General features: G+C 44.7%; 1 protein-coding gene across 3 annotated transcripts in view; it reads right to left on the bottom strand.

Annotated features, from left to right (window-relative positions):
* The window catches only part of hyi (hydroxypyruvate isomerase), a 68,514-nt gene that overhangs the window by 16,046 nt on the left and 26,837 nt on the right, over positions 1-25,631 (bottom strand). The window contains exons 1-3 of one of the 3 annotated variants that reach the window (XM_080195320.1): positions 13,782-13,894; positions 1,200-1,406; positions 85-196 (exon numbers count right to left, since the gene is read on the bottom strand). In XM_080195320.1, the coding sequence (XP_080051446.1) occupies positions 85-196; positions 1,200-1,401 (314 nt within the window). In that variant the 5' untranslated portion in view covers positions 1,402-1,406; positions 13,782-13,894. Of the gene's footprint in view, positions 1-84; positions 197-1,199; positions 1,407-5,031; positions 5,098-13,781; positions 13,895-25,631 lie in introns of those variants that run through there. The other 2 variants (XM_080195318.1, XM_080195321.1) reach the window with 2 other exon arrangements.

Here is a 25,631-nt window from a genome sequence, read left to right on the forward strand (position 1 = left end):
TACACAAAGCTGTGTGGAAGTTACCACTTCTGTACACATCCATTGTCAAAATGTCTGTTTAAAGAGTACCTGGATGACACTTACTGTTTACACCCCACAATTTTAGCATATTTCACTGCTGAATCCAGCCCTGTTCGGAATTCTGTCTGTTGCATTGGCAGTGCTCCAAGACCAAGCTCTCCTTTTGCTTTGTTTCCTGTAAATGAGAAAGCCAAGAGGGATTCTAGTGAATAGCACGGCTGAAGGACAGTGGGAATATCTGGAGAGCACCAGCTGGGTGTCATAGCAACACTTTAGAGGTGAATCTGATGAGGTGATAAAGGGGTTGGCCTGTCCCCAGTCTCCTGATCATCCTGAATTGTGCAGGTCCAACATTCTCAGATCTTAGACAGCAAAAGGTCAAACAATGAGTGCAACATCAGAGAACGCCTACAGTGCAGAAGGAGGCCATTTGGCCCATTGAGTCTCCACCAAATCTCCGGCAAAGCATCTTATTCAGGCCCTATTCCTATTGCCCCATGTAGTAATCCCACTAATCTACACATCTTTGGACATTGAGGAGCAATTTAGCATGGTGAATACATTAACCTGCACATCTTTGGACTGTGGGAGGAAACAGGGGAACCTGGAGAAAACCCATTCACATCACGCGTGGTGGGTACCTGGAACATGCTGCTGGAGGAGGTGGTGGAAATCGGCACATTAGCAACAGTTAAGAAGCATTTGGATGGGTATATGAATAGGGAAGGAATAGCGGGGTATGGACCGAGTAAGGGCAGAAGTTTTTTTTTAGTTTAGTTAGGGCATCATGATTGGCACAGGCTTGGAGGGCCGAAGGGTCTATTCCTGTGCTGTACTTTTCTTCGTTCTAGACATGAGGGCAATGTGCAAACTCCACACATACAGTTACCCAAGATTGGTATTGAACCTGGGTCCCTGATGCTGTGAGGCAGCCATGATAAGCACTGTCTGAGATACAAAAAAGACAATTGACTTTAATTCAATAAAAATTGATTCTTGATGATGCTTCCAAAACCGATGGACTAATTGGACATAATGTTTGTAGATTCACTGCTCGAGTACTTGTGATTGAATCTAAATGTTCCTTTAGGGTTGATTACCCATCCTCCCTGCTTTCTCCATCCTAATCATTTGCCTTGTCAGATTGTGGATCTGATATCAGTTCAGTATATATTTACCTGGCGGGGTATTTATCAGTACAAGCTCCACTCCATTCTTCTCCAAAGCTTTCTTTAACTCTGTCGCTTCAGTCTCATACGGCCATGCCACCTCCACTGCTTTGAATCCAGCCTGGGCAGCTGCCTCGACCCGATGGCACAGATTATCCAACTCTGGGAAAAGCCAGGAAAGGTTGGCAGCAAAGTGTAGCGGACACGACATCGGGGCTGCAAACCAAATGGCAGGAAAAGTGTTAAGGGAAAGCTTCGAAATATGTCCAAAAGGTGAAATCTCATCCCCTGAGTGGTGTGGACAAGGGGGGGTGGTGTAGGGAGCAGCTGTTCCCCCTTGGTTGAGGGGTCGATCACAAAGGAGCATGGTTTTAGGATAAGGAGCAAGAGGGAACTTGAGCAAAAACAATTCACTCAGAGGGTAGTGGGAATCTGGAAACTGCCCGGGAAGGTAGTGGAATCCGGAAACCTTACAGCCTTTAAAAAAGAAGCAAATGACTGCGGATGCTGGAGTTTGAAACCAAAAGAGAAGATACTGGGAAATCTCAGCAGGTCTGGCAGCGTCTGTAAGGAGAGAAAAGGGCTGACGTTTCGAGTCCAGATGACCCTTTGTCAAAGCTCTTTGAAGCTGAGATTTTCCAGCGTTTCAGCTTTAAAAAAATATTTGGGTGAGCACTCGAAATATCATAACACTCAAGGATACACTCAGAGGGTTTTGCCTGGGAAGGTAGTGGAATCCGGAAACCTTACAACCTTTAAAGAACAAAAGCAAGTTACTGCCTTAATGTGCCTTTTGTGGTAGCTATTCTCAATACAAAAGCAATGGGCCGAAGGGCCTTTTCATAGAATCCCTACAGTGCAGAAGGAGGCCATTTGGCCCATTGAGTCTGTGCCCAGCACAATCCCATTCAGGCCCTACTCCCGTAACCCCACATATTTACCCTGCTAATCCCCCTGACACTAGGGTCAATTTAGCATAGCCAATCAACCTAACCCGCACATCTTTGGACTCTTTTTCTGCACTGTATGAGTCTATGACTATGACTGTAAATGTCACGGAGCACAGATAGAAAAAGATGCTAAAATTGCTTGTGCACATTACCATTACTACACAGCTATTACATATAATGAAGGATATGACTGAATTACTACCATTCACTATTGTCACATACCATTTGTACTCATCTTTAATGAATCATTCTATAATGCTTTAAACACCAGGAAGCAGGTATGATGAAGATATGCTATTTTTCAATGGCCTATTAAACAAATTTAACAGGCTAAAAATCTTCTCCTTTTTGGATGACATTCATTAAACAACAAGTACTTCATGATGTTTCTACAAAATATAAATTCATTTGAGAATTCAATTATGGATCTTTATTATCCTTCACAGCAGGTGATCATTTGAAACTACCAACTGTGGGTACATCATTTTGTGCACTTGTTTTAAAGGGCAGTAATAAATTAAAATCTGCCAGGAGATAAACAGTCTTCTACATGAATTTGTCCGTCTTTTGTTCAGGCTTTGGTTTTCATGTCCTTTCACAGTGAAAGTTAACAAATCATGAAAATTCCCAGCAGATATTTCTACAGAACTGTCACAAACAAAAATGCCCAGGTTCAGAGTTAACGCCATTTAGATTTCTTGTTAAATTTGTACTTGCAAAGAGTCAGCCCAACAAATTTAAGGCTGCTTTGCAAATGCATGTTGGATTCACCAGAAGGCATTCAATGGGGGGAGGAGGGGAGTGTCAGTCTCTGATACCAGAGTGGTGCACCAATCTGCTCTATAACACTGCCAGTCTAAATACCAAAGGACTCCAGGACTATCCGCCAAATGTCATGAGGTCAGTGACCAAGATATTGAAGTAAGTTGTCTCCTGAGTCAAGTCGTACTGACGCAGTATGACTCCATCAACACGCAATCCAGGAAGTGAGGGTGGGTGGGTGGGGTTGTTGGCGGTGTTAAAAGAATATGTTACATGTACAAAAAGCTTATTAGTATGCAAAAAAGGCCCCAGGAAAATTCTAACTCCTCATCTCTACAAAGAAATCAAGAAAGTCTCAAGAACAGGTTCAAGAACAGCTTCTTGCCTGCTGCCATCAGACTTTTGAATGGACCTACCATATGTGAAGCTGATTTTTCTCTACGCCCTAGCTGTGACTGTAACACTATATTCTGCATTCTCTCCTTTCTTTCTCCCCTATGTGCTCTATCAATGGTCTGCTTTACCGATACAGAGCACAAGAAACAATACTTTTCACTGTACCCCAATACACGTCACAATAATAAATCAAATCAAATATCAGATCAGGAAAGCATTTAGTACTGGTCGTGGTGCATAAGTGAGGCTGTCTGGGAGTGCCTATGTGCATGAGGAACTTGTGAGAAAGGATACAGACTAACTGACCGATAGCGTGAAAGAGAAATACACTCTCCATTTGCACTTAGAGAAAGGTAAGCTGCACTGGAATGGAAATTAATAGTGGCCCATTTCTGCCGCCCCCTGTCTGAAGTTGCATTGATTTGCTTACCTTGGGGGTGAGCTGCCAGTCCCCTTATCATATTTCTACATACAATCCCTACAGTACAGGAGGAGACAATTCACCCATCGAGTCTGTGCCGACCACAATTCCACCCAGGCCCTATTTCTGTAACCCCACACATTTATATAGAACATGGAACACTACAGCATAAACAGGCCCTTCGGCCCCACAAGTTGCACCGTTCATATCCCTACCTGCCAGGCCTATCTATAACCCTCAATCCCATTAAATCGCGTGTACTCGCCCAGAAGGCTCTTAACAGACCCCAAAGAGTTCGCCTCCACCACCACCGATGGCAGCCGATTCCACTCGTTCACCAACCTCTGAGTGAAAAACTTACCCCTGACATCTCCTCTGTACCTACTTCCCAGCACCTTAAACCTGTGTCCTCTCGTAGCGACCATTTCAGCCCTGGGAAATAGTCTCTGCGAATCCACCCTATCTATTCCTGTCAACATTTTATAAACCTCTATCAGGTCGCCTCTCAACCTTTGTCTCTCCAGGGAGAAAAGACCTAGCTCCCTCAACCTATCCTCATAAGGCATGCCTCCCAATCCAGGCAACATCCTTGTAAATCTCTTCTGTACACTTTCAACAGCTTCCACATCCTTCTTGTAGTGAGGCGACCAGAACTGCGCATAGTACTCAAAGTACCCCGCTAATTCCCCTGACACCAGCAGCAATGTAGCCTGTCAACCTAATCTGCACATCTTTGGACTGTGGGAGGAAACCGGCACACTCACAGGAATCATGAAGACATGGGGAGAACGTGCAAACTCCACACAGACAGCCACCCGAGGCTGGAATTGAACGCCAGTCCTTGGTACTGTGAGGCAGCAGTGCTAACTACTGTGTCACCGTGCCGCCCCCACGTGCAGCTCTTAACACTTCGTACGAATGTTGAATCATTGGCCACACCGGCTGTGGTGACAAGGAGGCAAGTCCCAGAATCTGGAGGACTAATCCAGAAGCTCAGCTCATGTTCTGGGAATCCGGGTTCGAATCCCATCACAGCTGGTGGAGCTAGCCAAACACTCCTGCATTTCCAGGCTCCACAGCAACCTTTATCTAACCTTCTGTTGGCAGAAGCTGCCCGAGGCTGCAACAGGTCAGGCCCAAGGCCTGTAAAAGGAGTCCACACCAGGGACATGGGACGCTATCAAATCTTGTGGAATGCCCAAAAAACGGGCGCAATAAGCACCAACTTGTACCTCACCAAGTCACCTGCCTGCGTGCGAGGGAGAAAATTGCATCAAATCAGCCAGGTCTGACAGCTTGCAGACGTAATTACCTCTTACAATCGCAGAGAGGAAGTATGAGACTTTACACAGCATAACTAACCCAGCGCTGCCACAGACTGCAGCCTAGAAGATAATGAATTCTACAATCATTAACTTTTATAGTTAATTATTAAATTTTATTCCATCAATGAGAATTAAAATACTAGAGTTCTGGAACTTGGCAGTTGATTTATTATTGATATTTTTGTTCTCCCTATTGCATATAAATCGACCTAAATGAACCAACCCCATACTGCTTTTAAATTAAGTCATTCTAGTAAAAGACCTTAGGGCCAATCATCCTGTTCCATATGAAAAAAAGAACCTGCTTGGGTTCCCATAACAACAAAGCACTTAAGAGGGAAGAAAGCTGGAGATGCAGAGAAATGGTGAGAAAGCAGTAATGACAGCTGTTAACGATATTTACAATGAGATGAAAAAGCATGAATTTGGAAAACAGTTGTGTCCAACTCGCTGATTAAATTCACCAATCCAAAGGGCGGCACGATAGCACAGTGGTTAGCACTGCTGCCTCACAGCTCAAGGGATCCGGGTTCGATTCCCAGCTTGGGTCATTGTCTGCGTGGAGTTTGCACGTTCTCCTTGTGTCTGCGCGGGTTTCCACCGGGTACTCCAGTTTCCTCCCACAGTCCAAAGATGTGCAGGTTAGGTTGATTGGCTATGCTAAATTGACCCTGAGGGTCCAATGTGTGCAAGTTAGATGGATTGGCCATGCCAAATTACCCCTTAGTGTCCCGAGGGTTACAGGGATTCTCCGGGCAAATATGTGGGGTTTCGGGGATGGGGCCTCGGCTGGGATTGCTGTTGGTGCAGACTCAATGAGCTGAATGGCCTCCTTCTGCACTATAGGGAATCTACAAGGGTAGGGATCTCTCAACGTGTGAATGGGCAGTGGGTACAAGGGGGTGTTTGCGGCAAAGGATAAGAGGCTGGAGAAAGTGATACTGGACAAAAGCATGCGCCAGCACAGTGTCCGAATTTCAACTCAGGGAAACAAAACAATTATTCTGATGAAGAACTCCAAAATAGACAATAATTCTGATGACAATTGTAAGAACAGGAGCAAGGAAGGAAAACTTGTATTTATATCACACTCTTCACTACCACTTAACATTTCCAAATGCTTTAAAGCACTTTTAAAATGCTGCAATGTCTGGAATGCAGGAAATCCAAGCGCACAAAGTGAGTGAATATTCACAGAGTCCCGTTTGGCACAAGGGATTTGATCAGGGATCCAGTTCTATTGGGTCACTAACCCTTTTGCAGCTGCAATGAAAGATAGTTGGCAGGGCCTTTGGAGCAGGGAGGTTGTTTCCTTCCCCTGGCCCTGATATCACTGTAAGGGACAGCAGGAGAGATGGGCTGACACGCTAACCGGGATGCTTGTCTGTTCCACCTGTTCTGGGGCCCACACCATCGTATCCTGAGGGCTATCAATCTTAGGCTGATCGGCTGCAATTACAACAGCCCAAAGAATGATTTTTTTTGGTCTTGGACCTCAAATGCAGCTGAAGGATGCTGCTGTTCCTGGCTGCTTCCCAGTGCAAAGACACTAAGCAAGTACCATCAATTTCATGTTTGTACCAACAACCTGCATTTATATAGTGCCTTTAATGTAACAAGTGGGTGTACTTTCATTTGAGAGACAGGTAGAGGGAGGCAGCAAATTTCCCAGCTCCACGTGTCGCCAAGAAGGAAGGTGTGTCGAAAGAAACCATTAACTTTCCAGGGCTGTGTGTGTGTGTGTGTGTGTGTGTGTGTGTGTATGTGTGTGTGTCTTGGAGTCGGCCCTGCCATCCCCAGAAGCAGTTCAGAGGTGGCCACAGTGGCTGTCGGGTGCTGAGGCAGGCTGGTTAAAAAGATTCTCTGGGACCATGGGCCATGACTACATTTCATTCAACATTAGCCCTTCTATCACTCACCCCTCCACACACTCCCATATCCCATTCATGCTCCTCCACTTATCCCCAGTGGCCTCTCATACCCTCAATGTTGACTCATAGCCCATTCTCTCAGTATACACACTGTACAGACCCAGTCAACCCTGTAGTAACAATGGCAATTTGGGAACAAACTTAAAAAAAGTAATTCACAGCTTCTTCAAAATCCTGCTGTCCAGATTACCTCCCTATTCCTCTCCTTGGTACCATGTCGTAAGAGAACATGGACAACCATGGACTTCCATTGGACTGGTCCATAATGAGACTTGGCAAACTACTGTAGTGGTTTGTCATTGTCTTCTGCAGTATGGCTGACTGGGAAACTCTTCTGTTATTTTGGAAGGATTTACAGACTGATCATCAATCTGTATGGTCACATTGTACGAACAGACCTTCCATGGCCAACAAGTCCTGAAATGAGACTTGAGCTTCCGGACCAGAGGTAGGCACAGTACAACTGTCTCACAAAACCTCCCTTTCCTAGAACTCCATGAATTAATTAGCCTCATGACGTTTGCCTCATTAAAATAGCGACTGCATTTCTTAATGATTTCATTGACCATGAAGCACGATCAAAATGCATGTTATTCACTCCTATTTGGGAATCTTAGATTATGCAAAATGGCCAATGGGCCATTTTTTCATTCTTCTTTTCATTCATTCTTGTGACACTGGCATCGCTGGCTGGCTAACACTTATTGCCTATTAGTGTGTTGCCCTTGGAGGGGCGGGCAATTGAGAATCAATCACATTGCTGTGGCTCTGGAGTCACATGCAGGCCAGACCAGATAAGAATGACCGATTTCCCTTCCTAAAAGGCATTAGTGAACCAGATGGGTTTTTCCAACAATTGACAATGGTTTCACGGTCGTCAGTTGATTCTTAATTCTAGATATTTTTAAAAATTGAATTACTACCATTTACCATGGCGGGAATAAAACCCGGGTCCCTGGAACATTCGCTGAGTTTCTGGACTAGGAGACCAGCAATAATCCCAACGGGTCATCGCCTCTCCTCAAACCTTCTGTTCCCACCCACAATGACGGCAAGACCAGAAAATCCCAACCTTTCAGGGGTTATTGGGGGTGTGTGGAAGGTATTATTTGGCATGGGGGAAAATGAGGGCCATTGTTTGGATGGGTGAAGGCATGAGTTGTCATGGGAGGGATAATGTGGATGAGTGTGGTGTATGATTTGGCAGGAGGGGCATGGGTAAGATTTTCTGCAGTTATAAAAAGATTCCCTCATCCAGACTATGGTTCATGACATCTTTGAGGGGGCAGTGAACCAGGAGTCCTTGAAAAGCTAGCCCAGCACCATGAAAATCAATGTCATAGAATCCCTACAGTGCAGAAGGGGGCCATTTGGCCCATCAAGCCTGTACTGACAATGATCTCATCCAGGTCCTATCTGTATAACCTCACATATTTACCCTGCTCATCTCTGTGACATTAAGGGCCAATTTGGCATGGCCAACCCACCTAACCTGCACATCTTTGGACTGTGGGAGGAAACCAGAGCACCCGGAGGAAACCCACACAGACACGAGGAGAATGTACAAACTCCACGCAGGCAGTGAGCCAGAAATCAATACCCGGGTCCCTGGTGCTGTGAAGCAGCAGTGCTAACCACTAGGCCACTGTGCCGTACAGAAGCTGACCAGATCAGGAGTGCAACGTGCTGTCACATTTTCTCCCCACTAGCAAAACTTGGGGAGGGAAGGGGGGAAGCCAATATATCGCAGTGTGCACTTCACTTGCTGATGCAGGGACTGACTAAGCAGCAGTTATAATTCCACCAGTTGCAATTCTGAGGAGGGAGAGATACAAAAGGGTCCAAGGACCAATTTTTTCACACAGAGGGTAGGAGTGTCTGGGACAAGCTGCCTGAAGTAGTAGTAGAAGCGAGTAGAATTTTGCCTTTTCAAAAGCATTTATTCAGTTATATGGGTAGGATGGGTATAGAGGGAAATGGGTCAAACGCGGGCAATTGGGACTAGCTTAGTGGTTAAAAAAAGGCAGCATGGACAAGTTGGGCCGAAGGGCCCGTTTCCATGCTGTAAACTTCTATGACTCTATAATTCAGTGCAGTGGGCAGTCAGGATTTTCATGGGCTATAGTTTACGTCATGCAGGGATTGTCAATTATTGAAAACTAAAAGATAAAGGACGGCACAGTGGCTAGCACAGCTGCCTCACAGCACCAGGGACCCGGGTTCAATTACGCCCTTGGTTACTGTCTGTGTGGAGTCTGCATGTTCTCCCTGTGTCTGTGTGGATTTCCTCTGGATGCTCCAGTTTCCTTCCAGAATTCAAAGATGTGCGGGTTAGATGGATTGGCCACGCTAAATTGGCCCTTTGTGTCAGGGGGACTAGCTAGGGTAAATATGTGGAGCTTTGGGGTTAGGGCCTGGATGGGATTGTTGTCAGTGTAGGCACAATGGGCTTAATAGCCTCTTAAATGGGGTGGCATGGTGGCGCAGTGGTGAGCACTGCTGTCTTACAGCGGCAGGGAGCCAGGTTTGATTCCAGCTCGGGTCACTGACTATGTGGAGTTTTCACATTCCCTCTGTGTGGGTTTCTTCTGGGTGCTCCTGTTTCCTCCCACAGTCTAAAGATGTGTGGGTTAGGTTGATTAGCCATGCTAAAATTACGAAAGTATTGGGGAATTAGCAGGGTAAATAAGTGGGGTTACGGGAGTAGGGCCTGGGTAGGATTGTGGTTGGTGCAGACTCAATGGGCCGAAAGGCCTCCTTCTGCACTGTTGGGATTCAATGATTGATTTTATGACTGAAAATCTTGCATTTGATGAGAACTGGACGTCACAGCGCTGTACAGCAAATTAAGGACTTTTGAAGTGTGGACACTGCTCTGATGTAGTTCATCACAGAATCAGAGACTCTCGTATTACTGTATCTTCACTTTTACAAATAGGGTATGTGTTGGCAGTGAACTTGTAAAGGGGCCAGTTTAAAATGTATCCGAGTGGATCTTACATGGCATTGTTCACAGTTGGTCTGGAGCAGTTATGGGCTGTAGTTGCTAAGACAAGGCTTGTCTCTTTGTGACTCCTGTTTGGGTCCTTGTGTCATGAAGCAGTTTAAACAGACGGATGCTGAAGGGAATTAAAGGGCAATTGGTGAAGGAACTTCTTATAAGTTACGTTCCAGCTCCAAATTAGGGAGAAGATTTGAAGCCTGGAAAAGCCAACAGGAACGGAGTGGCATTGCTTTTTTGTGCTTACAAAAAAAAATGTTTTTCTGTAGAATTGCAAAGTGCGACAGGTGTGTGGTTTACACAGTGTCAAATCTCTCATGATGTTGTAAGGACACTAGTATAATACATGTATCATTCAGATGGAACTGTCAGTCTTTACACTGCAATGTTTAATTGTGAAGCAAACAGGCGGGGAACAATTAGATTAATCGTTGTTTGATCAGAGAATGTGGCAGACTGGGAAGATGCACGTCTGTTTCAAGCTGTAGTTTGAAGTTACCATTATTTTGTGACAATCTTGTATTTGCAATGAAGTGTAACTTCTGGGTGTATGGGATAAACCATTTTAAAGGTCAGAAAATAGGGATACAGGTCCAGAGAATTCTGAGCAATCTTGAATTTTACCGAATTAGATTGTTGTCCCTGAATTCTAACAATCTGGACAAGTGAACCATCAGACAAAAGGTATGAGAGAAATACGCCAATCGGCCCATCGAGTCTGCTCTGCCATTCCACGAGATCATGATTGATCTGATGTAATAATCCTCAACTCCACTTTCCCACCTTATCCCCATAACCTTTGATTCCCTTACAGATTCAAAATCTATCTCCGCTTTGAACATTCTTAATAACCCAGCCACTATCGTCCTCTGCGGTAATGAATTCCACAGATACACCACTCTCAGAGAAGAAATTCCTCCTTCTCTCTGTCTTAAATGGGCAATCCCTTATTCTGAGATTATGTCCTCTGGTCCTAGACTCTTCCACAGGGGCAACAACCTCAAAACATCTACCTGTCAAAACCCTGAGAACCCTATACATCTCATTAAGGTCACCTCTCATTCTTCTAAACTCCAGTGAGTATGAGCCCAATTTACTTAACCTCTTCTCATGAGAAAATCCGTCCATATCGGGATCAACCTAGTGAACTTTCTCTGGACTGCCTCCAATGCCAGAATAATTTTCCTCAGATAAGGGCGCCAAAACTGTTTGCAGAATGGTCTAACTAGTGCCTGTATAGTTTCAGCAAGACTTTTGGGCGGTACGGTGTCACAGTGGTTAACACTGTTGCCTCACAGTGCCAAGGACCCAGGTTCGTTTCTCAGCTTGGGGTGGCTACATGTGTGGAGTTTACACATTCTCCCTGTGTTTGTGTGGGTTTCCTCCAGGTGCTCCGGTTTCCTTCCACAGTCCAAAAATATGCGGGTTAGGTTGATTAACTATGCTAAATTGCTCCTTAGTATTGGGGGGGGTGTCAGGGAGATTAGCAGAGTAAAAACGTGGGGTTATGGGCATAGGGCAGGGGTGGGATTGTTGTCTGTGCGGACTCGATGGGCTGAATGGCCTCTTTCTGCACAGTTGGGATTCTAATTCCCTACTTTTATACTCCATTCCCTTTGAAATAAAGAAAAAACATTCCACTTTAAATGTGTTTAATGTCATAGAGCTTTACAGCACAAAGAAAGTCTCTTGGACCATCAATAACCTATCTATTCTAATCCCATTTTCCAGCACTTGGTCCATAGCCCTGTATGCAATGGCATTCCAAGTGCTCATCAATTTGGCTCAATGCAGCTACTAAATATGTTCTACCAGGTTCTCCCTCCTTGCTGGCATAGGTACACCTGGCACACTCCAGGAGAGAATCCTTCATCTTCTTTATCATTTACACAGGCCACTTGTGTAGTAAAGACAAGAACCTGCATTTAATGAGAACTCACATAGCAGTAGTAAAATGTCCTGAGCTACCCTTTGCATTATTAGCCAAACTTTGATAGCAAGCCACATAAGGAGACACAAGGATTGTTTGGTCAAAGTAAGTTGGCTTTAAGTTGAATTTGAAAGAGGAGAAATGTGGAGAAGTTTAGGTCATGGGGTTGGAGGACACATCCCAGAGTTTAGGCAGCTGAAGACATGGAAGATAATCGGGTGTTTACGAGGAGATAGAATTGCAGGAGCACAGAGATTTTGGAGATGATTATATAGTTGGCAATGGCCATACTCAGCAAATCCAATTTCTCCAACATTGTTGTTAAACTTGTTAACTGTCTATCTGACATTAACTCCTGGGCAGCACAGTGGCACAGTGTGTTAGCACTGCCACCTCACAGTGCCAGGGACCTAGATTCAACTCCAACCTTGGGTGACTGTCTGTGTAGAATCTGCACGTACTTTCTGCGTCTGTGTGGGTTTCCTCCGGTTTCCTCCCACAGTCCAAAGATGTGCAGGTTAGGTTGACTGGCCATGCTAAAATTGCCCTTTAGTGTTAGGGCAAATAGCTGGGTAAATCACAGGGTTAAGCGGGTAAAGCCTGGGTGGGATTCTTGTTGGTGCAGACCCGATGGGTCGAATGGCCTCTTTCTGTATTAATGCAGGGATTCTATGATAAATACAAACTTCCTTCAGATCAATGTCACCAAAAAAACCCTGATTCGATCAAACACTTTGAAGTGGCCACCAAGACTAAACTCTGTTCTTCCATCTATAGAACACCTAGCCACAAGTTCCAGTTTGTAACTTTGTCTGCCTTTGCTTACTCCTTGTTCTCTCGATCCGTTGCCAGAGCTCACTATACTCTGATCCTTGGAATGCTCTCCAAATCCTGATCTGCTTCACAACCTCTCTCTCTGCCTAAAGCCATTTAAAAACATCTCTGATCTTGGCTCCATCCACCTCCTCCTCTCAGAATCCTTACAGTGCAGAAGGAGGCCATTTGGTTCATCGTATCTGCACTGACCACATTCGCACCCAGTCCCTATTCCTGTAACCCCTCATATTCACCTCACTAATCCCTGTGACACTCAGGGGCAATTTAGCATGGCCCATCCACCTAACCTGTACTGCTTTGGACTGTGGAAGGAAACCAGAGTACCCAGAGGAATCCCATGCAGACACGGGGAGAATATGCAAACTCCACATAAACAGCGACCCAAGCTGGAAATCGAACCCAGGTCCCTGGCTTCGTGAGGCAACAGTGCTGACCACTCTGCCACCACGTCGCCCCATGCCTTTCCTGTTCCATGATTACCTCTCTTCCAGTTTAAAGTGCTCGGAGACATTTCTTTTCCTTTAGACGTAATACATCATTGCAAATTGTGACTGTTGTACATTGAATTCTCAAACTCCGACAAACAATGTTTACAAGAATAACTTAACTGGACCAGTTACTTACTTGCTAAAAGAATTTAATGTCCACTGCATTTCTAGCCACATCTGGACCATACTGTCAGCAAAGCGCATCCCTAGAATTTCCAGAATGGAATTCCAAGAACCATTAAACGTTTTTAAAGAACTGCTGTATAAAGTTCCACAGTACGTATCCGTGTAAATCCCAGTTCTCAGGGTCTCACCTGTAAATCCCACAGATTTGCAGTTTGTAAAATAGGCCTTGGGTTTCCAACAGCCTAAATTTGAAAACCAGCCCAACAACAACACAGGTTTGTTGGCAAACAAAGACTGGAGGAAATACTAAGGCCTACTACAGATTCTGTCATCATGCATTTAACCGCAGACATGTTTTGTTACAAAGCAAACTCCCTACAAAACAAGAATACGTTTGAAGGAATTTTTTTAATCCGAAAAATACCTTTTTAAAAGTGCAATAATAATTCAGTCCACCCCTAAACTGCTTCTCATTCACCTTCCACTGAGCGCACACATTGGCCTGGCAAAAATGATACGCTCCATAGCACCACTCAGTGGCTCGTACTGAACTTATTTTATCCCCTGGCAGGAGTTCCAGTCAGACCGAGGCTGTCTTGCCATAAGTCATATTGGTCAGTTGTGTTTTTGTAATCTGGACTGTGTGTAACAAGTATCATCGACTCCTTTAATCACATTTTAGTTTGACGGTTTAAGTTTCCTTTCCATTTTCTTTTCTGTTTCGGGTGATTTCCTTTTTTTGGGGGGGCTGCCTCTTTTAATTTGTCCCACCGTTAATTTGTGCAGTTTATTCGTTTTGTTGAAAAGGTTGACTGTGTGTAACAATCGTGTAAACTTCTCAGTGCATTAAATCAGAGGTGATCTTTACTCCCACTTGCTGCATTAACATGTTCGGTGTACTTGTGCTTTCTTTCAGATTGGGTAAATTGGGCAGAATTTAAGTTTTAAGAGTTCATTCACTGGCTGAACTAGGCCAGCATTTATTGCCAATCTTTACTTGCCCTTGAGAAGGTGAGATGCTTTCTTGAATAAATGGAATCCAAGTTGTGTAGGTGCAGTCACAGTGCTGTTAAGTGAGCATTTTCCAACATTTTCACCCACAACAGTGAAGGAAAGGCTATATGTTTCCAGGTCAGGAGTTGCTTGGAGGGGAACTTCCAGGTGGTGGTGGTGCTCCCATGTATCTGCTGCTCTTGTCCTTCAGTCGAGATGGTAGCAGTCATGGATTTGGAAGCTAGTATCTAAGGTGAGTTCCCTCAATGAACCTTGTTGATGGTACACATGACTGCGACTGTTCATTAGTGGTAGAGGGACTGATTGCCATTTCACCCACAAACAATCAAGCGGGCTGCTTTATCCTGGATGGTATTGAACTTCTTGAGTGTTGTTGGTGTTACGCTCATCCTGGCAAGTGAAGAATACCCATAGAATCCTGACAATGCAGAAGGAGACCATTCAGCCCATCGAGTCTGCACTGACCACAATCCACCCAGGCCTTATTCCCGTAACCTCACATATTTACCCTGTTAATCCCCCTGACATGAGGGTCAATTTAGTATAGCCAATCAACCTAACCCACACATCTTTGGAGTGTGGGAGGAAACCGGAGCACCCGGAGGAAACTCACGCAGACACGGAAAGAATGAGCAAACTCCACACAGACAGTGACCCGAGGCCAGGATTGAATCATAGAACCCTACAGTGCAGAAAGAGGCCATTCGGCCCATCGAGTCTGCACCAACCACAATCCCACCTAGGCCCTACCCCCATATCCCTATGTATTTTACCCACTACTCCCTCAAATCTATGCACTTCACGACACAAAGGGGCAATTTCAGCATGGCCAATCAACGTAACCCGCACATCTTTGGACTGTGGGAGGGAAACCGGAGCACCCGGAGGAAACCCACGCAGACACGAGGAGAATGTGCAAATTCCACACAGACAGTGACCTGAGCCGGGAATCGAACCCAGGTCCCTGGAGCTGTGAAGCAGCAGTGCTAACCACTGTGCCACTGTGATATCCATTCCATCACAATCCTGTCTTGGGCCTTATAGGTTGTGGGCAGCTTTTGGGGAGTCAGGAGGTGAATTACTCACAGCAGGATTCCTAGTCTCTGAGTTGACCTAGTAGCCACAGTGTTTATCTGGCTAGTCCAGTGGAGTTCCCTTCCCTTCCAGACCCTAATGCTTGTTTGATTTGGACGGCCTGGATGTATTGAAGCCACTCATGGTGAGTGCCACACTTTACAGCCCATTCTCTTCCTCTGCAGCGAGAGTGGCACACAGACTGCCCATGTCAGGGTTGGGCACCTGAGCTACACCAGGCGACGTTAAACAGGGTTGACCACCAGGGCCCAAACCACCCTTTCCCGAGGCAGAAGACTGCCAAAAGAAGTCTTGTATATTTGTTAAAAGTCATTATCTGTCAGGTTACTCATCGGTGCTGGATTATTAACGCTGTGATTAAAAATGCTTATTATTTTTATGATAAACCCATTAATCAAATTGCACTGAGTCAACGCTCTTAAATACATGGAGGGATATTAATTAAAACAATCTGAAAAATAACAGTTTTGAAACGCTGTGTCATCATGCTGGTTTGTGGCAGACTTTGAATTCAGTGTCACCCAAATGAGTTAGAGTGGAAACTTAGAAGAAAAGAAGGTATTTATTTCTGAAAACAGATGCAGTTTTGCACCCGTTCCACCCCATTGGGGAAGATTTTCTGCTTTGGATGCCACTTAATCATCACAAGAGAAAGAAAGTAAATACGAAATAGGCCCCAACTGTGCAATGCTTGTGTGATATTTACAACAGGATACAACAATATACAACATGAAAACAGGAGCCACAACAAAACCAAACACAAAATCCTGCAAAGCATGTTGCAGCCCTGTCAGTCTACAAGGTATTAGAGTAGCTAACATTAAGTGAAGGAGCTGGAACAGGATACTACTGAGGACACACTCCGGCGCCTGTTTGGGTACACTGAGGAAGAATTTAGCAAGGCCAGTGCACCTACCCAGCTCATATTTTGGACTGTGGGATGAAACTGGAGCGCATGGAGGAAACCCACGAAGGCACTGGGACTGCAAACTCCACACAGGCAGTGGGCCAAGCCGGGAATCAAACCATGGCCCTGACACTGTGAGACAGCAGTGCTAACCACTGTGCCACCATGCAACAACTTATAGCAAACGTGTGATATGATTAACCCTGGTTGGCCAACGTTTATTGCCCAAGGGCAGTTGAGAGTCAACCACATTGCTGTGGCTCTGGAGCAACATGTAGCCCAGACTAGATAAGGATGGCAGATTTCCTTCCCTAAAGGACATTAGGGACATTTTCTGACGATTGTTTCATGGTCATCAGTAGATTCTTAATTCCACATACTTTTTATTGAATTCAAATTCCACCATTTGCCCTGGTAGGATTCGAATCTGGGTCCCCAGAATATTAGCTGAGTTTCTGGATTAGTAGTCTAGTGATAATACTGCTCAGTCATCGCCTCCCCATTGTTGTTATTGCAGTAGGAAATGGCAAGCTTCACTTACTGTTCCATTTCTTTGACACAACTTTTTAGAGCTGAACACTTTTCAAGGTATAGCCTTGGGCTCATTCATAACTTGCGGAGTATGCAATGAGCAATGACCTGATTGGGAAGCCTGTACACTGCAGGATAGCTTTGAAAGACCCAATGGCAACAGGCTTGCATGGTGAGCAAATGACTTGGGCCTTATTTGCGAGGCTGCCCTGAAGGCCTATAGTGTGTAGAGCTATAGAAATCCAAATGTGGATATTGACTAGTGAAGGTAGGCTCACAGCACTAGTAGAGCACCCACTGATGGAGTTCCCAGTGAGCATGGGATGAAAAGGAGCTTGCTTGACTGCTCCGTTTCAGAGATGTGCTTGAGCGTGGGATGGAGCCAATGAAGGTTTGTAAGGAAATTCTTACTGCAGATTCAAATAGGCATATTGGAAAAATGCAAGGGTTGAAGGTTAGAATTAATTTTCAGTCAAAAATACATTTTATGTGGAAACTGATGAAAATATTAACAACAACTGGGCATCGAGGGAATCCCATGACAGCATCACCCATTTGGGCATACATGGTGTCATTACAAATCAACAGCATAAGTTCATAAATTCAATGAATTCAGATTCTGGCAGCATGGTGGTACAGTGGTTAGCATTGCTGCCTCACAGTGCCAGGGATCCGGGTTCAATCCCAGCCTTGGGTGACTTGTCGGTGTGGAGCTTGCACATTCTCCCCGTGTCAGCATGGGTTTCCTCTGAGTGCTCCGGTTTCCTCCGACACTCCGAAGATGTGTGAGTTGGATGGATTGGCCATGCTAATTTGCACCTTAGTGTCAAGGGGATTAGTGGGGTAAAGATGTGTTACAGGTATAGAGTCTTAGTTTGTTTTCAGTGCAGGCTCGATGGGTCGAATACCCTCCTTCTGCACTGTAGGGAGTCTATGAATGGTAGCGCCTCTAGGTTGCCACAATGTATTGGTGCAATGTAAACGTTTATGACTTCCTTGAGTTGTACATTCTTGAATAGGCTAGCAATGTTGAACAAGCGCGTGCAAGCCATTGCTATTGACATGCACGTCTTGTTTAAATGTTTGTTGTGACCTTTTTTGTGTGTTTTGGGCCTCTGGGCTTTACATCGTGAATCATGTTACTGGCAATTGGGAAAAGCTCCAAGAAGCTTCGGTTCCTTTGCTGGACCTCAGCATATTCACTGATTAATAGGATGACGTGCTAAATGTATAAAAAGTTGACAATGCATTTGCTGCTCACTGCATGCTGCTGAATATGGTTATGTTGAAGCTCAAGCTAAGTATTTAAGGTGGCAGAAAGAAGCAAAATAGAGCAAAATCTAAATGTTAACCCTTTCTCCATGACAGCATTTTATGGTTTTATAATTAAGAAGGACTTACCTTTAGAATAGAATTATTGAAAGTTAGAATCCCTCCAATACAGAAGGAGGCCACTCGGCCCATTGAGTCTGCACCAGCAATGATCCCATCCAGACCCTATCCTCATAGACTCATGTATTTATCCTGCTAATCCCCCTAACACTAAGGGGCAATTTAGAATGGCCAATCAACCTAACCCCCACATCTTTGGACTGTGGGAGGATAAATACATTAGTCTACGAGGATAGGGCCTAACACTAAGGGGCAATTTAGAATGGCCAATCAACCTAATCCAGAGGCCCAAAACACACTAAAAAGGTCACAACAAACATTTAAACAAGACGTGCAAGTCAATAGCAATGGCTTGCACGCGCTTGTTCAACATTGCTGGTTTATTCACTAATGTTCAACTCAAGGAAGCCATCAACATTTACATTGCATCAATACACTGTGGCAACCTAGAGGCGCTACCATTCATAGACTCCTTACAGTGCAGAAGGAGGGTATTCGGCCCATCGAGCCTGCACTGAAAATAAACCCACACAGACTCCATCCCTGTAACACTATGTATTTACCCCACTAATCCCCTTGACACTAAGGGGCAAATTAGCATGGCCAATCTACCCAACTCACACATCTTTGGAGTGTGGGAAGAAATGGAGCACCTGGAGGAAACCCATGCAGAGATGGGGAGAACATGTAGACTCCACACAGACCATGACCCAAGCTGGGAATCAAACTTGGGTCCCTGGTGCTGTGAAGCAGCAGTGCTAACTACTGTGCCACTAAAATATCACAGAGAAAAGATTAACAGCATGTTGCTTCTCAACGTGTTTAAGATCCAGGAAAATAAAAGCAGGGGATATGAATGGAAATTAGTGCAAAGTACACTGAAGATAGATATCGGAAGACCAGAGCAGCTAAAAGGATGGTAAATATTTGGAATAATCCACCAAGCTGGGAAAAACATTCCCAAAATACAATTGGATTTAATGATGTGGGGATAAGGTGGGATGAGATCTGTAGCTCCTTTTTCTTTCCTGAGTTTTGAATCTGTACAAGCAGAGCAGCCTTTTCAGGATGTCTCAGTCCTTGCATTATCCTGAAGTTTTGCACCAAGCTGTGTGCAATGCAGGATGCTGCAGCTACAGAATAACTTCCATTTATAGCATGCTTTTCACAACCACTGGATATCTCGAAGTGCTTTACAACCAGTGAAGTACTTTTGAAATAGAATCAATGCCGTAATGTGCCAGCCAATTTTGTTCGCAGCAAATGCCCACCGACAACAATCTGATAATGACCTTATAGATTGTTTTATCGCAATGTTAATCGAGGGATAAGCTTTGGCCCAATAATCCCTCTTTAAAATGGATCTTTCGCATCCATCAATGATCTGAAAGACAGCAGGTCTGAGAGGGCAGCTCTCCCTCAGTACTGCACTGGGATATCAGCCTTGATATTTATGCTCAAGCCTTGAAGTGGGACTTGACCCAAGATCTTTTTATTTTTATTCATTCATGGGACATAGGCATCACTGGCTGGCCAGCAATTATTTCCCACCTTTTGTTTCCAAAGGGCAGTTGAGAGTCAACTATGTTGCTGTGGATCTGGAATCACATAGAATCATAGAATTCCACTGTGCAAAAGGAGGCCATTCAGCCCATCAAATCTGCACCTGCAACAATCCCATTCTAACCCCGTACCCCCACATATTTACCTTGCTAATTCCCCTGACACTAAGGGACAATTTAGAATGGCCAATCCACCTAACCCTCAAATCTTTGGACTGTGGGGGGAGATCGGAGTGCCCAGAGGAAACCCACGCAGACAAGGGCAGAACGTGCAAACACCACACAGACAGTCGCCCAAGGCCGAAATTGAACCTGGGTCCCTGCCGCTGTGAGGCAGCAATGCTAATCACTGCGCCACTGTGCCATCCTGAGATGAGAGAGTGCCACCAACTGAGGGGCAGCCAACAGCATCTCTCTTAGCGTGGCCTCAGTAGTGGAATTTGGCATCTCTCTCGGCCTGGCTCTTTTGATGAGAAATTAGTGCTTATCGCATTGTGCACTGAGAAATCGCATCATTGGAGCTGAATCAGTCAGAAGATCCTGAGAATATAAACAAGATCATGCTTGGAAAATCCTTCACCTTTTCCTACCAATGGCCAACGAGTCATGCTATACAACTGGGGGAACCTGTCTGGGTATAAACCTCACGTGCAAACAAACCTGACTTTGGTGCTAGATTGCTGCAGGGCTCTGTAATATAGCAGTGTGATAGGGCAAGTTGCAGGTTGAATAGATGGTGAGCCTTATTGAGGTTGTCATTCAGCTGCTCTACAGGGACCAGAACTGTCAAAAAGACTTGCCAGGATATTCAAAGAATGTTGATTCTGTGTAAGAAATGTGTGTTTAGTTGTTATCGGCAACAACGAGGCAATAAGGGTCTGCAAAAAGTTTCCTTTGATGCTCCCAGGATTGTACCCAGGGACATAAAAAAACTAAAGTAAGCAATATATCTGTGTTCTTCTGAGGAAAAGCAGGAATGGTTTTATCTGGAATTTCAGAATTTCTTGTGTTGAAGTCTGTTGACGTGTTGAAGCTGGAATCTCCATGGTACAGCTGTGTTGGAGTAGTTTAGTACAATATCAGTGAGGTGTCAGGAGTAACCCTTTGGGGTCCACAATAGGCCTATTAAGCACTCCAACTGTCTCCTACATTGAATCTGTTAGAAATTGTCGTCCTCAATGTTATTCACCAATTTCAATTCTCTTCCCACCCCTAATGGTGCACAAAGGCAAACTTTGGTCTATTTCCATAGCTGATAATCCCTAGAACTAGGTTGCTAGTCTGTCACCAGAGGGGCTTGAGGGGCATTACTCCATATCAAGCATAACTGACCCAGGAGTCCCTCCTGCTCTTACCGCCAGCCATTGCAGTGTTTAAAGGATTTGCAGTTTGACATTCAACCTGTCTGACTGCATTATAAACACGTACCTTCCTTGGCCAACATTGGAAGGCGATGGCCTAGTGGTACGAACACTAGACTGTTAATCCAGAAACTCATCATAGAATCAAAGAATCCCTACAGGGCCATTTGGCCCATTGACAGCTCTGATAGCAATCCTATCCAGGCCCTATCCCTGGTAACTCCACATATTTATCCTGTTAATCCCTCTGACACTAACTGACAATTTATCATGGCCAATCCTCCTAACCCGCACATCTTTGGATGCTGGGAGAAAACCAGAGCACCCGGAGGCACGGGGAGAAAATGCAAACTCCACACGGACAGTGACCCAAGCCGGGAATCGAATCCGTGTCCCTGGTGCTGTGAGGCAGCAGTGCTAACCATTGTACCACCGAACTGCCCCAAATGTTGTAGAGACCCTGGGTTTGAATCCTGTCACGGCAAATGGTGGAAAATGAATTCAATAAAACTATCTGGAATTAAAAATCTACCGATGGCCATGAAACAGTTGTCGGAAAAAACCCATCTGGTTCACTAATGCCCTTTAGGGGAGGAAATCTGCCATCCTTACCTTGTCTGGTCTACATATGACTTCAGAGCCACAACAATGTGGTTGACTTTCAACTGCCCTCTGAAATTCCACTCAGTCCAAGACAACTAGGGGTGGGCTATAAACGCTAGCTTGCCAGCAAGGCCCATGGGCCATGACTGAGTAATAAAAAGAAATGTCCCGTGGGACTCGAACCTGAAGCTTCTAGTTCAGAGGGTGTGATGCTATTCACTGCACCACAAGACCTCCTCAATGACCCTCTGGCAGTTCTAAATAGGAGTCACAACCTTTCTTCTCGATTGTCTCACAGCCATGACAGATTAAAGAGGAAAGGTGAATCTCTGCTCATCATTAAAATAGCTCTATCGAGCTGTTTATTCATTCTTTCACTCAGTATAAAGTTAAAGTTTATTTATTATTCACAAGTAAGGCTTACATTAACACTGCAATAAAGTTCCTGTGAAATTCCCCTAGTCGCCACACTCTGGTGCTTGTTCGGGTCAATGCACCTAACCAGCACGTCTTTCAGACTGTGGGGGGAAACCAGAGCATCTAGAGGACAGGCAGAATGTGCAAATTCCACACAGACAATGACCCAAGCTGGGAATTGAACACTGAGGTAGTAATGCTAACTGCTGTGCCACTGAGCCGCCCCAGTATCTCTCACTGCATTAGTGATGGACACCCAGCAATTGTCTTCATGAGATAATTCTGGGGCAAAATGTGAAGAGCTTTCTTCAGAGCAAAATGTTCTCTTTTCTAAGCGAGGGGATGTTTGACTCCGCTTGCACATTAGTGATGCTAGCTCGAGCCTCCTTTAGAGGGTGCTGTTTTACTTCATCAGGATGAGCACTGAGTAAATGCCAATAGTGAGTCTTTCCACACACAGCACCAGCACTGAGATTTATCATCAACGTCTCTGCTGGAATTTGAATCAGAAACATTTTTCATGCAGAAAGTCTGAAAAAAAAAATCGACGTGCGTATGGATAAAAATATCATGGCAAAACAGGAGTCAGAGGGGAATGATGTGAACATTATTGATTTGAGCTTATCTTTTGATGTATTTAGCATATCGTTAAGCGGCATAGGAGATTCACATGGAGACATCTCACCACCCACAGGTTCTGTCATTGTTAAATGGGCTGTTAGACTTTTCTCTCTTATTCCAAAACTGTACTTGATTCATAAAATATGTAAAGGTATCAATACATAATAAAAAATGTAATATTACATAAAGTGCAATACAGTTCACTTTCTTTCAATACAACATGTGACTTTGAGGTGGCTCATGACTGCTGCAATTATAGGTGATATTTACAGTGTGCACTTACACTTCAACACAGACAAACACAAGTTCCAGCTCCTCTGTTTACTATGATGGAAGAGCCTTAGACTGTGTCAGTTCACTATTGAGCCTTTGTGGTGGCTGCCCCAATGATTGTATCTCTCAGCGCATCGTCTTAAGCTTAGGAATGTGCGCGATGGTTTTTTATTCATTCATGGGACATGGGCATCACTGGCTGGCCAGCATTTATTGCCCATCCTTAGTTGCCCGAGGACTGTTGAGAGTCAACCACATTGCTGTGGCTCTGGAGTAACATGCAGGCCAGGCCAGAGATGGATGGCAGCTTTCTTTCCCTAAAAGATATTAGTGAACCAGATGGGTTTTTCCGACAATAGTTTTATGGTCATCAGTGGATTCTTAATTTTTTTTACTGAATTCGAAATCCGTCATCTGCTGTGGTGGGATTCGAACCCAGGTCCCCAGAACGTTAGCTGAGTTTCTGGATTAATAATCTAGTGATGTGGAAACATCCCTGCAGTATCTACATGACGTAATTGTTAGATTTATCCATGTCACTGGGCAGGATTTTCCGCCCTTTTGTAGTGGTGGAGGTGGCCCGCCATTGGCGGATGGCAGGATCTTCCCATCCCACCGCTGTCAGTGGGGCTTCCTGCTCTTCGCACTATCTGCTGTTGAGGAATCTGCAGTCGGGGGTCGCTCTCGGCAGGATTGGAAAATCTTGCCAGCGGGAAGATCCGGAAAACCCCACCCACCGTTGGGTAGCATAAAGATGCTGTGCTTGTTCTATAGGCCAAGGCATGAATCACTGGGCTCAATGGTGCCATCACAATAAGCTGGGAAGTGGAAGTGAGCTGTGTTCCCATAGGGGAGGAGAGAAGATCAGAGAATAGTCTCCTCTGTTCAACCTTGCACACCTCCAAGTGGCTGGCTATAGAATGGTATGAGCAAGAAACTTGTTACACATTAATCACTTGAGAAGAGGTTGTGTGGAGCAAGATGAATTGGTTAGCACTGCTATTTCACAGCGCCAGGGACCTGGGTTTGATTTTTAAAAATTTTTTCATGCTACGTGGGCGTCGCTGGCTGGCCAGCATTTATTGCCCATTCCTGAGTTGTCCTTGGAGGGCAGTTGAGGATCAACCACATTGCTGTGGCTTTGCAGTAGCACGTAGGCCAGACCAGGTAAGGACACCAGACTCCCTTCCCTAAAGGACATTAATCAACCAGATGGGTTTTTCCAACAATCGACAATGGTTTCATGGCCATCAGTAGATTCTTAATTTCAGATATTTTTTATTGAATTCAAATTCCACTATCTGTCATGGTGGATTCGAACGTGGGCCCCCAGAACATTAGCTGAATTTCTGGATTGATAATCAAGCAATCATACCACTAGGCCATCGTCTTCCTTCAAAGGATATCAGCGAACCAGATTTTTCCAACAATAGTTGCCGGCTTGGGTGACTACCTGTGTAGAGTCTGCGCGTTCTCCCCATGTCTGCGCAGATTTCCTCCGGGTGCTCTGGTTTCCTCCCACAGTCCAAAGATGTGCTGGTTAAGTGCATTGGCCATGCTAAATTCTTCCTCAGTGTACCCAAACAGGCGCTGCAGTGTGGCGACTAGAGGATTTTCACTGTAACTTTATTGCAGTGTTAATGTAAGCCTACTCCTGACACTAATTAATAAATAATAGAAGAATAGGTGCGACATATATGATAGTTTATCAAACTTACCCTTTGACGAATGGATGATTTTGTCCCGTAAGCCTCTGCTTCAGCTCTGTCCTATGATTGGTTAGCAGGATTCATTTACAGTGGCATCAAGCTGCAATTAGTCTTAACCCCCATGGGCCATAGAGAGGGAAAATCAGTCAAAGGTCCTGTACAGTCTGCTGACTTCCCTTGGAGAGTGGGTTTGGGTTCATTAAATAGCATGCCTACGTCTACTGTTTGGACACATACTTGGGTAAAGTAGGGGAAGGGGCAGCTAAAGAATTGTCATTTAGCATGAGTTTTCTCAGTAAAGGGGCAAAAAAACTACGAGAAAGAGAATAAAAGTATAATGACCTACCAAAAATAAGTAAGTTCTTTAATCAAAGTAAATCTAACAGAGCCAATTCGGTCGCCAGAACTCATAACAGATATTTCACAATTATGAAACTGTTCTAGAACTCTCAATTCTTCAGATTTTCTTTGTAGGCCATAATCACCTATTCCCTCTGATCCTGTCACAGTACATACTGCAACTGTGTGATTCTGATTCCACATTGCTTTCCTTTGTTCTTACCAAAGCCATCTGAAGTTGTGCTCCCACTTCCTTAGTCACAGTTGCAGAGACAGATGATAGAAAACAGCATTATTTTTCATAGTTGATGTTAATTGGGTGAAATATTTCATGTTGCTGCCTCACTGAAGCAGCCATTTTTTTAAAAAATGAAACTTCTGCAGAAAGTGTTCCTGAAATCCACCCTTTGCTCAGTTCGGAAGAAGGGCCATTGACCCAAAACCTGTTTC

This window comes from Carcharhinus amblyrhynchos, chromosome 9 (genome assembly GCF_965287045.1).
Source record: "Carcharhinus amblyrhynchos chromosome 9, sCarAmb.v2.hapA, whole genome shotgun sequence".
NCBI lineage: Eukaryota > Metazoa > Chordata > Chondrichthyes > Carcharhiniformes > Carcharhinidae > Carcharhinus > Carcharhinus amblyrhynchos.